At 42.8% G+C, this 11,863-nt stretch overlaps 1 protein-coding gene across 1 annotated transcript; it reads left to right on the top strand.

Moving 5' to 3' along the window:
* Positions 1-6,544: 6,544 nt before the first annotated feature.
* LOC134136246 (glyoxylate/hydroxypyruvate reductase B-like) lies at positions 6,545-11,784 on the top strand. Its single transcript, XM_062568025.1, has 6 exons — positions 6,545-6,594; positions 7,780-8,164; positions 9,110-9,281; positions 10,189-10,367; positions 10,951-11,047; positions 11,418-11,784. Exons 2-6 carry the CDS (start codon positions 7,783-7,785, stop codon positions 11,569-11,571), a joined length of 984 nt encoding a protein of 327 aa, XP_062424009.1. The 5' UTR covers positions 6,545-6,594; positions 7,780-7,782; the 3' UTR covers positions 11,572-11,784.
* The last annotated feature ends 79 nt before the right edge of the window (positions 11,785-11,863 follow it).

Below are 11,863 nucleotides of genomic sequence, written 5' to 3' on the forward strand. Positions count from 1 at the left end.
TTTCAGAAATGTACTCAGGAACAGAACAGGATTTTACCAGACAGTTTAAATTATTAGCTGTAAACAACAGCACTAGTGAAAAAATGTACTTCAAGATGAACTGAATACCATATTTGCACTACCAAGTTTATTTGTAGTCTACCCTCCTGATTCTTCAACTTACTGCAAAATACTTAGAAGAATATTTGGAATCCCATAAGCCTCTCATGCCATTCTGTAAATCAGTGGGAATACAAAAAGTCTATAAAAACACATGGAGTATTACCTCCAAATATATAAGCCATTCCTTTGTACCAATCCTTCTGGCTATTCACTAAAATAAATATATTTGAAACAAGAAATAACAGGGAGCTACACTACTATAAAAAGAAGGAAAAGAAAATAAAAATTGACAATTTGTTTTCATTATTGCAAGTATTATTATGGGAAAAAGCAAAATTCCATGGCTTTCCTTCACTAGAAATGGTACTTATTTTAAAATTACTCATTCAAATTCCACAGGAAAAGGATCTCTTATATAGAAAACTTTTCACCCATCTCAGTAAAGCTCTGTAGAAAAATGGATCTCTGTGGTCTTAATGTATACTGTTGTCTTAACAGAAATCCAGAAAGCTAATAACTTACCAATGCATAATTCAAAGCATTAGTGGTGCACATTTTATTATGTAGCATGATTGTTATGAAGAATATGATTATTTAATCTCTAAGAAAATTAATAGAAAAGTTCCCATTAACTGCAGCTAGGATATTGGCAATGTTACATACACTTACAGAGCCATTTCCACCTCCTACTTTTTACAGAAGGTTGTCAGTGGTGCTTGCCAAGAGACACTTCCTTTTACTAGCTTAATATATGATGATGTTACCAACACTTACAGCTCAGGGAAATGAGACATTGCAGCTTTTCTGGAGCAGAAATTTGGCTGACAAAAATTTCATGTACCTTTTACATAGACTACCTGCTCTCTGAAGTAGAGGCACCCAGCATCCCTTTGATTGTCACCTGTAAAACCTTGACAAAAATAAGTCGAATTTATTAGTTCAGAATAAAAAGCTGAGCAGTAATTTACCTTTTAAAACAAAGCTACAAAAATCTAAAATAACATTTTTCTATGAGAAAAAATAAAACATTTATTAGATTAACATCAAAAACATGGAAAAAAAGAGCTTGTGTCTGCACAAGCTTTTCTCTCAGTGTGAAGCAGAAGCAGCAAACTTGAAAGCAGATATAGTACTTAATTTCACCACTGCATAAAACAACAAAACATGCTTCGTGTCTGCCTGAAGTTTTACCTCTCTTCTTGCAGATATTTCAAGAATCTGGATGAATTTGCTATAGAAATGTTCCCTGCCAGAGTGTTACTTTAGACATAAAGACACAACCCTAGATGACAGGATGCCAGTGAGTCACTGGAACTAAGGGTTCAATTCACACATAACACCTAACTACCTGGTATTGCCTTACAGACCAGAAATCGTGACTTAAAATACAGCTTCTCAAAATGTCTCTAGGAAGCAATTTATTCTCCTTTTGAATTAAACAGCAAAAATGGTCCATTGTTTCCTGTTGTTCCTTTTTCTGAATATTTACTGAATAGTACTAGATTATCTGATGTGTACTTCAGGAAAATCTCCTGTGCTTTTTAGAAGCTGTCTTGTATCTCTATTAAAATTACTAAAAATGGATAAAAAATACAGTAGTTACATGATGCAAAGAGCCAAACCATTAAACTTTACTCTGTCGGTTCAGATTTGTTTGAAATATTTTCACAGAATCATAGAATCAGTAAGGTTGGAAAGGACCTCTGGAGATCAGCTAGTCCAACCTCCCTGCTCAAGCAGGGTCACCTAGAGCATGTTAGACAGGGCTGTATCCAGGCAGGCCTTGAAGGTCTCCAGGGAAGGAGACTCTACCACCTCTCTGGGCAAGCTGTGCCAGTGCTCCGTCACTCTCACAGTGAAGAAATTCCCCCTCACAGTCAGGTGGAACTTCCTGTGCTTCAATTTCTGCCCATTGCCTCTTGTCCTGTCACATGGGACAACTGAAAAGAGTTTGTCCCCATCCCCTTGACACCCTCCCTTCAGGTACTTGTACACATTGATAAGATCCCCCCTCAGTCTTCTCTTCCCCAGGCTGAACAGGCCCAGCTCTCGCAGCCGTTCCTCATAGGGCAGGTGCTCCAGCCCTCTGATCATCTTCGTAGCCCTACGCTGGACTCTCTCCAGTAGCTCCATGTCTCTCTTGTACTGGGGAGCCCAGAACTGGACACAGTACCCAAGATAAGGCCTTACCAGGGTTGAGTAGAGGGGCAGGATCACCTCCCTCCACCTGCTGGCAACACTCTTCCTAATGCACCCCAGAATACCATTGGTCTTCCTGGTCACAAGGGCACATTGCTGGCTCATGGTCAACCTGTCATCCACCAGCACTCCCAGGTCCTTCTCTGTAGAGCTGCTCTCCAGAAGGTCAGCCCTCAGCCTGTACTGGTGCCTAGGGTTATTTTTCCCTAGGTGCAGGACTCCGCACTTGCCCTTGTTGAACCTCAGGAGGTTCCTCTCTGCCCAACTCTCCAGCCTGTCCAGGTCTCTCTGACTGGCAGCACAGCCCTCTGGTGTGTCAGCCACTCCTCCCAGCTTGGTATCATCAGCAGACTTGCTGAGGAGGCACTCTGTCCTCTCATCCAGGTCACTGGTGAAAAAGTTGAACAGGATGGGACCCAGTACTGAGCCCTGGGGGACGCCACTAGCCACAGGCCTCCAACTAGACTCCACGTCACTGATGATGACCCTCTGAGCTCTGCCTTTCAGCCAGTTCTCAATCCGTGTCACTGTCCACTCGTCTAACCCACACTTCCAGAGCTTCTCTGGGAGGATGTTATGGAAGACAGTGTCAAAAGCCTTGCTGAAGTCAAGGTACACAACGTTCACTGCTCTCCCCTCATCTACTCAGCCAGTCATTCCATCAGAGAAGGCTATCATCAGATTGGTTAAGCAGGATTTCCCCTTGGTGAATCCATGCTGGCTACTCCTGATCACCTTCTCATCCTCCATATATCTGGAGATGACATCCAGAATGAGCTGCTCCGTCACCTTTCCAGGGATGGAGCTGCGGCTGACCAGCTTATAGTTGCCTGGGTGCTCCTTCTTGCCCTTCTTGAAGACTGGAGTGACATTGGTTTCTTCCAGTTCTCAGGTGCCTCTCCAGTTCTCCAGGACCTTTCAAAGATGATGGAAAGTGGCCTGGCAGCAACATCCACCAGCTCCCTCAGTACCCGTGGGTGCATCCCATCAGGGCCATGGATTTGTGGATGTCTAGCCTGCCCAGAAGGTCTCTAATCCTATCCTCCTCAACCAAAGGAAAGTCTTCCCTTCTCCAGACTTTCTCCCTCACATCCAGGCTCCGGGATTCCTAGGGGCTGCCCTTAGCAGTGAAGACTGAAGCAAAGAAGGCATTCAGTAATTCTGCCTTCTCTGTATCTCTTGTCACCAGGGCCCCTGCCCCTTTCAGTAGTGGGCCCACATTTTCCCTAGTCCTCCTCTTGCTCCTGATGCATTTGAAGAAGCCCTTCCTGTTGTCCTTGACATCCCTTGCCAGACTCAATTCCAACGGGGCCTTAGCCTTCCTTGCTGCATCTCTACATACTCTGACAACATTCCTGTAATTCTCCCAAGTAGCCTGTCCCCTCTGCCACATTCTGTGTATTTTCTTCTTCTGTGTGAATTTGGCCAAGAGCTCCTTGCTCGCCCATGCAGGTCTCCTGCCCCTTTTGCTGCACTTCTTACTCATAGGGATGCACCACTCTTGAGCTTGGAGGAAGTGATGCTTGAATACTAGCCAGCTCTCCTGGACCCTCCTTCCTTCTAGGGCCTTAACCCATGAGATTCCACCAATTAGGTCTCTGAAGAGCCCAAAGTCCGCTCTCCTGAAGTCCAGGGTTGCAATCCTGCTTGTTGCCTTACTTCTTTCCTGCAGCATCTTAACTCCACCATTTTGTGGTCACTGCAGCCAAGGCTGCCCCCAACCTTCACATCTCTAACCAGTCCCTCTCTGTTGGTAAGGACAAAGTCCAGCAGGACACCCTTCCTCGTAGGCTCCTCCACCATCTGTGAGAAAAAGTTATCATCAGTGCATTGCAGGAGCCTCCTGGACTGCTTGTGCCTTGCTGTGTAGTCCCTCCAGCAGATGTCAGGGTGGTTGAAGTCCCCCATGAGAACCAGGGCCTGTGATCGTGAGGCTACCTCCAGCTGTCTGTAGAAGGCCTCGTCAACTTTCTCTTCCTAGTCAGGAAGAGAATATTCTGTTCACCCATTTTGATGGGTGAACAGTACGAAACACAAAGTGCTGCTATATTGTCTGCTGGAAAAGCAGGCCTTACCTAAGGCAAGCAGACAGGTTAATCATAACACTTTATGATAGTTTAGAGTCAGTGAAAACACACACACTGCTTCGGTTGGCCTTGCCTGAGACACTCAGGTGAATATAGATTTTCTCCCTTGGTTTTCTGTTCTATGAATCCTGGTTGCATCTAACATTGCTTTCAACATAGACACATGAGGTGGGTGTCTTTCTCCAGTTACATGGTTCAGTGAGTATGCCCCAGCTAGGAAGTACATTACATTACTTTATGTAAAAGTCTTTCAGGCTAATGCAATACTTCTAAAGTTTAACCTTAAAAAAACTATTATGCAAGCACCTTGTTAACATTACAGGCATCAGCTCGCTCTGCAGCTTTATTCAGAAACCAAATGCAATACTTAATTAGGAGTAAAACAGAATAAGGTTCATGAACTGTGCAATACTTCTCTTCCCATACCCATAGTTATTATTAGCTCTAGAGAACTTTGTCACATTAGTATAATAGATACCCTAAAAATACCACTAATGAAAACTAGTAGCACATACAACATTAAATGTTTCAGCTTAAAACATTTCATAGCTATCTCTGAGATACTTTGCAAATTAAAACTGCTTAGAATGTATTAGTGCACTGGTGCAATTCTATCTCCTTTTTTATCTTATCTTAGATTTATCCTTAAGGTGTATGTTATTTGAGTGCTACCCACAATGATTACATTCAGTGACATTCTCTGTCTCGATGATTCAAGTATCTGTCCAGTCATTCAAAATATAAATGGCTTCTTGATCTCTTCTATCACATATTTTTTATACAGATATACCTCCTATACAGACGATTTGAAAATTCAATGTTCAGGTTATGCAAGAAAACTTTGAAGCCATTAAATTTTGCCCCTGGCTAACCACATAACCACACACATTTTCTTGACCTTTGATATATATGTCATGGATTTTTGCTTTAAAAAAAAGAGTAACATTCATTTGACTATTATTTTTTGCTACTCTTCAGCTGATTGCTGCTTCATTTTGCTGACCTGGTATTTAAAGGAGAAAACTACTGTACAGCAGAACAGTTCTTGAGTGTTTCATACAAAGAGCAGGAAACAGCCTTTTGGACTGGTAAGAAACCTGTAAAGGGGCTCCAAGTTGTCCAGGGATCTTGGAACAGATCTGTGGATTTAGCTTTGGGGGGCTTCTGGGTTTTTTGTTTGTTTGGTTGGTTGGTTGGTTGTTTTTTTTTTTTTGGGGGGGGGGGAGGGAGGTTGGCTTTTGCCTCTGTGACCTCCTGCCAGAGTTTTCCTCTTTCCCCACATGCCCACCAGAACGTGGTAGACCTCCATATAGAGGTCCCTAGCCAGGCTGATGGTCTCTTTATCGAGAGCTTTGCAAGGGTCTTTCGGTCTCAGGGGGCATTACGTAAGCACGAAGTTAAAAGATCACACATTGTGTCTCTCCAGGCAAGCTCAGAGACACTGAGGTGAAACAGGCTACATGTAAGCACTTTTAGTTGTGTTGCTTTGTTTTAAAAAGAAAACACGGATTACTAAAATACTGTTAAGAATCCAGTTAATATGTTCTTGATACCTTATTTTTAGTTTAAAGTTTAATGGTCTGACTTTAAAATCCATTTAAAGGAATGATGCTCAAACATCATCAACAGGATAACAATTTATGTTATTGCATACATCTTATTACATCTTATTATGCTTTATTTTTTTCATAGTTATTTTACAGAGGACTTGGTCTTGAATGTGATTGTCCTGCTGTTCAGCACATCAAGATCTCTTTGGGGATTAAATAGTTAAAGATACAATTGTGCAATCCATTCTTTTATAAAGCATTAAACTAGATACTAGAATCGCATCATTTTGCAATTTCTGGTTATTTCTCAGATGGAAGGAGCGAACAGAAGCGGGTGCAGTCCCGCTGCATGCCCGCTCACCACCCGCACAGCAGGGCAATCGCTTTCGCTAGCACAGGCTTAGTGAGCAAAGTACTAAGACAGCACTTGGCTGCTTCCCTGGCCGTGACAGGATTTACAGCGCGAGTAACAGGGGCTGGAAAAATCTCAAGCGTTCCTCGGCTGGAACAGGCGCAGGGCGGCGAGGATCCCACCACCCGCCGCCGCGCCTCCCTCACGGCCAGGCGGCGGCCCCGGGCCGCCCAGCCTCGCTCCGGCCCGGCCCGGCCCGGCCGAGACCGGAGACCCGAGCGCGGCGAGCGGCGCAGGCAGGCAGGTGAGTCGCCGTCTGCGCCCCCGCCCCACTCCCCGGCGCCCCTTTCCCCCCCAGCGGGGTCCCCTCCGCGGCGCCCCGCCGCAGCCCTGGCCGCCGCCGCCGCCCCTCCCCCGCTGCGCCGGCGCCCAACGGTCGGTGCCTGACTGGAAACGGGCGGCCCTCGGCGCGCTGCCCCGCGCTGTGGGGCGAGGGGAGCGGAGCGGGTTTGGCGGGTGCGTACCCGCAGCGGCGGCGGGGAGCGGCGAGCCGGCACGAAACCGTGTTTCTAGCTCTACTTCCACCTGCAGGCTGCCGGCGAAAACTGCAAATGCCTTTAAAACGGCTTTTTGGAGGGCCCAGCCTGCCCCAAATCGGGAAAACTAGCCAACAAAACTGCGATTTAGCGACTGGAGATTTTCTTTTGGGGAGAGGGGGTAAGGCTGTCCTAAGTGGTGTTGCTTGTCCTTTAGCAGCAGTGGTGCTCTGTTTTCGGCAGCCCTGGAACAGATGGTCCTGTTTGTTCTTAGCCAGAAAAAAGAAAAAGTATTGCTAGCTGGTGTCAGATCCAACGTGCATTTGTCTTTTCTGTAGCTCTGACACTATCTCTGTGTTGCCTAAGTAGCTGAGAGACAACGTGTCGATCTCTCTTTTTTCTGTTTTTTTTTTATTTTGCTTTTTTTTTTTTTTTAATCCAAGATAATCAATAGACTTAATTTTTCCAGAGTAGACAGAGCACGGAGATGTCAGGATACTGAACAAAACTAAACAACAAAAAAAAGGCTATAATATATATGTATATAGCTCAATTATATTAAACACGACCTATCCTCCGGCATTCTTACTCATGACATTTACTTAACATGACTACATAAGTGCTGATCAATAAGGACAGACCTTGAGGGGCCCCAAAGATAGCCCTGGACTCACAGGGCCACATGGAAAATTTAAATTCTTATATTTTCAAGACCTTGGCCTCTCGACAGATTGAAAATTGGTTGAACTTTGTTGAACTGAACCTTCTTCATGAAAGATCTTGTCTCAATAAAACATTGCTGCTTCTCTCTTATAAGTGAAGTGCTTCACTCCTCACTCATCTGCAATAGGTGGGAAAACAACAACTAATGGAGCAGATCAATTCCTGGTTTTGAAAAAAAGAAGCATAACAGGTTAAGGAGATGTCACATTGTTTTCTCACTGCTTTTGTAGGACATGGAAGACCAGGAACTGCCATATGTGCTAATTGACTGTATAGGAGGGAAACATGGAGTATTTGAGAACCATGTTGAATTTCTGAAGAAACATTTTTGCCTTATCACCATGAAAGAATATCTTGAAAACAAGAAGTTTCTTGGCAAAAAGATCAGAGCTATTTATGTGTGGTATCACAAGCCCATTATTGATAAAGAGTTGCTCCAGAGCCTGCCTAACCTGAAGGTAGTTGCAAGCTCTGGGGTGGGAATAGATCACTTGGACCTGAACCTCCTCTACAGCTTTGGTGTGAAAGTGTCCAACACTGGGTTTGTTGTTTCCATGGATACTGCAGACTTTGGAATGGCTTTGATGCTGGCATCTGCCAGGAGACTTGTGGAAGGTAATAAATGAATTAGCCTTTCTGTAGAAAAACTGACTCTTCAAAATATGCTATTAAAAATGCATGCTGAGGTAAAAATAAGCTTAAAATAAAAATACAGAAAAATTCAGGGGTGAGGAAAAGTTAAGATAAATCTATCATGCTGACAGTAACTTAAACACAGTGTGTGCTATTTCCACACAGACATAACAACAAGATAGCTATGTTCCTTCTTCCAGACATTTCTAAATCAGATCTCTTCTACCTCAGCCCATAACCATTCCCTCAAGCTGCTTATTCTCTGCAGTCTTGCTTTTCAAGTTCTGAAAAAATGCAATTCTTGCAAGGAGCTCTGAGACCTGTCTTTAAACCAGGCTAACACATGTATGAGTCACTGTGAACAAGCTCTCCACAAATCCATCCATGATGCACTGTGTTTCTTTTCCCTGCCAGCTTTAGCATATCTTCATGATGGCTGGGAATCATATTTTGGCCTTACTGAAAATCTTTCAATGATATTACAAATTGTATTTAATTGGTTACACAATGCAGTATCTCCAATGTAAGTGACACTCGTGACATGACCTGTTTCATTAGTCCTATTGGCCAACCACCATGAGTAGGAAGGCCTGCTGCTGAGGTGCCAGTGAATGGGATAGTAATTGGTACTGCTGGCAGAGAGAGATGATAAGCAGATTTGTAATGCTTTTCAAAGTGAGACTGCGGCTTTGTCCTACCTTCCCTGTCTTTCAAAGGGGAGGAGCGTGTTTTTATCCTAAGGAAGAAGTCAATTTAAGAAATCATGCTGCCAGTGCAACATTATTCACTTCTTGGCTAGAAGCTCAGTAACATTAAGTTATGGTTCCTCTGCTTCTATGTTGTGTTATCATAGAAAGTAACAGTAACCAGATTTCAGGGATCATTCAATTCTTACATGACATTTTTCATTTTTTCCCTTCCTGCAAGGCTATCAGATGGCAGTTTCCCCTGACACTGAATACTTCCCTGCTGACTGGTTGGGAGTTGAAATTTCTGGGTCAACTCTAGGGATTATTGGAATGGGCACCATTGGCTACAAAGTGGCTCAGAGAGCCAAAGCCTTTGACATGAAGATTTTGTACCACAACAGGAACCAGAGGTAAAACCAGATATAACTCCATGGAAAGTCTATTTTATTACTGCTTTTAAAAATTACTTGTGCCTCTGGCTGTCAAACTAAGCTTATCTTATGTTCCTTCTATGTCAAGATACGATGATATCTGCAGCATTCTTAAACATTATCAACGTCAGGAAGCAATGAGAGCTGGCTGCTCCCTAAGTGAAGGGGAGCCAGGTGCAGTAACATATTTGTCATGGGCCAGGGCCCAGCCCCACATTTCTTGAGCAGGACCGAGCCACAGATAGTGTCCGGTTTCAACCAAAAGGCAAGATCATCAGGCCAGTTCATACTGATGAAGCAGATCTGAGGTCAAGCCAGGAAGTTAAGCTCTGTATCAGGTCCCGTGATGGCCAGGCAGGGCTGTAGTGAGATGAATATAAAGAGCTGGCAGATCCTACTCAATATAGTTTTCATGAACCAGCACTGATCCACACACCAAGGAGACTTCTATTGACATAAATTTCTACAGACTTCTACGGATAACCATTGCCCTGTTGTGTCTGTCTCAGCAGTTTTAAAACAGGTTACTTTTCATAGGGAAGGGAATTCATGTCAAACTTAAGTGCCTTAAATTCGGGTTGGAAAAGAATCCTTGTTACAAGCAACTGTGACACAAATATATTTATTATTTATTGAGTGCATTTATGTGATACTCATTACTTTCCTATGGCACATTTTTATATAGAGTGCTCGATATTCTGGGAAACAGAGGTTAACATTTCTTTTTACTGTGTTTTAGTCAAGTAGCAAGCTAGCTGCTTCTCACTAAAGGAGAAGCAAGAAAACTACTAAGAATCCATTTCTCTTTTGGTGATTTGAACTTTTTCTGTAACTTGTTGCTTGTTATTGGTGTGTTTTGTTTTTTTTTTTTCTTTTCTTTTCTCAGAAACAAGGAAGAAGAAAATGCTGTGGGAGCTATTTACTGTAAAAAGATAGATGACTTGCTCCAGCAGTCAGATTTTGTGATGCTGGCTGTGACTCTGACTCCAGAGACGCATAAACTGATGGGGAAGAGGGAGCTAGAGCTGATGAAACCCACAGCTACTCTCATTAACATCAGCAGAGGTGAGGGGCAGAATAAATAGAACTGCTTTATGATTGGTTGGCAGTTATTAATTTTGGGGATATTAAAAGTCCCCCCCAAAAAACAATCCTAATATAAAGCTGGTCACCCTGAAATTTTCAGTAAAATCTCAGATCACTAGCTTGTTCAGAAGTCCATGGCTGTGTCTCGGCAAAACTGGTAAGCATTCCCGTAATTCTGAACTCTAAAATGTCAGTGAGTTTAGAGTGCTGGAATTCTATGTATATTTGTATAACCTCCTACTCAAGCCTTTTATTTTCCTCCCTCTTTAGTGCAGTGTTCTTGCTAACACACATTGAAGTGGCACAGCCCACCTTAAAGACTGGCGCTATACTTAGTTTTATGGTGCTATGTAGTGCCTTTTAAAATCTCTGACTGTCCAGCTCTGATGTGATGTAAGTGCCCAAGTTTTCCCCACCCCTTTACTACCCTTTGCTACCTTTGCTGCCACTTCTGCTTTGTGAACAGCACTAGCCTTATCATTTGTCTGAACACTGTGCCAGAAAAGGTGACAAGAGATCTATAAGGAATAAAAATAAGAATATCTTTGTTATTGTAATCCAGGTCTGGTTGTGGATCAGGATGCTTTGGTGGAAGCCCTTCAAAGCAAAGTTATTAAGGCAGCTGCTCTGGATGTGACATACCCTGAACCTTTGCCAAGGTAGAACACAAATTTAAATTAAATCTCATGGGTGTGTGCACTTCAAAATAAGTTTGTGAGTATGTGAGAGGTTATATAATTTTTATAATTATTGGTAGAAGTACATAATGCATGTGCACTAGTCCTGCTGAAATGATGTCCCCCGTCCTTCAGTTCTAGACAAACAAGATTCATTTGTATTTGGAAAATTTGCTGCCTAGAAACTGCAAGCTAGGCAAGTGTTCGAACTCCACTCTGAATGTATGTGAATCATGCGGTTAGTTATTATTTATTATTATTATTTTTAATATGTCCCTGGATCCCTTCAGGTTCTGAAATAGCAGGTAAATGCTCTGTGAGTGACTACTTCAGTATTTCTTTCCTTTTTCAGGGATCATCCTTTGTTAAAGATGAGGAATGTTATAATAACTCCTCACATTGGAAGTGCCACTAAAGAGACTCGTCACCATATGATGGAAAACATGACTGAAAGCATAGAAGCTGCTCTTGCAGGTCTTCCTGTCCCTAATGAAGTAATACTGTAAAGAGGCTCACATTTAATGATGATGTTAATGTTAGTAGCGTTCATTTTGATGTGAGGAAATAGTAACTTGATGACTCTTCATGTAATTAGCCTATGTTACACAGATAAAACACAGAAGTATAGTGCATAGTTTTAATTTATTTAAGTAATAAAAAGTGTACCTGTGTAGAAAACTGGAGTGTTTGATCCTGAACTTGAACCAAAAAGAAATCAAGAATCCAGAATTTTGCATTGGTGTGATTTATTTTTCTTGCTTTCTCTAGGAAATGCAGATCAGTGCTGCACTGAATCTA

Source organism: Rhea pennata, chromosome 2 (genome assembly GCF_028389875.1).
Source record: "Rhea pennata isolate bPtePen1 chromosome 2, bPtePen1.pri, whole genome shotgun sequence".
Lineage (NCBI taxonomy): Eukaryota > Metazoa > Chordata > Aves > Rheiformes > Rheidae > Rhea > Rhea pennata.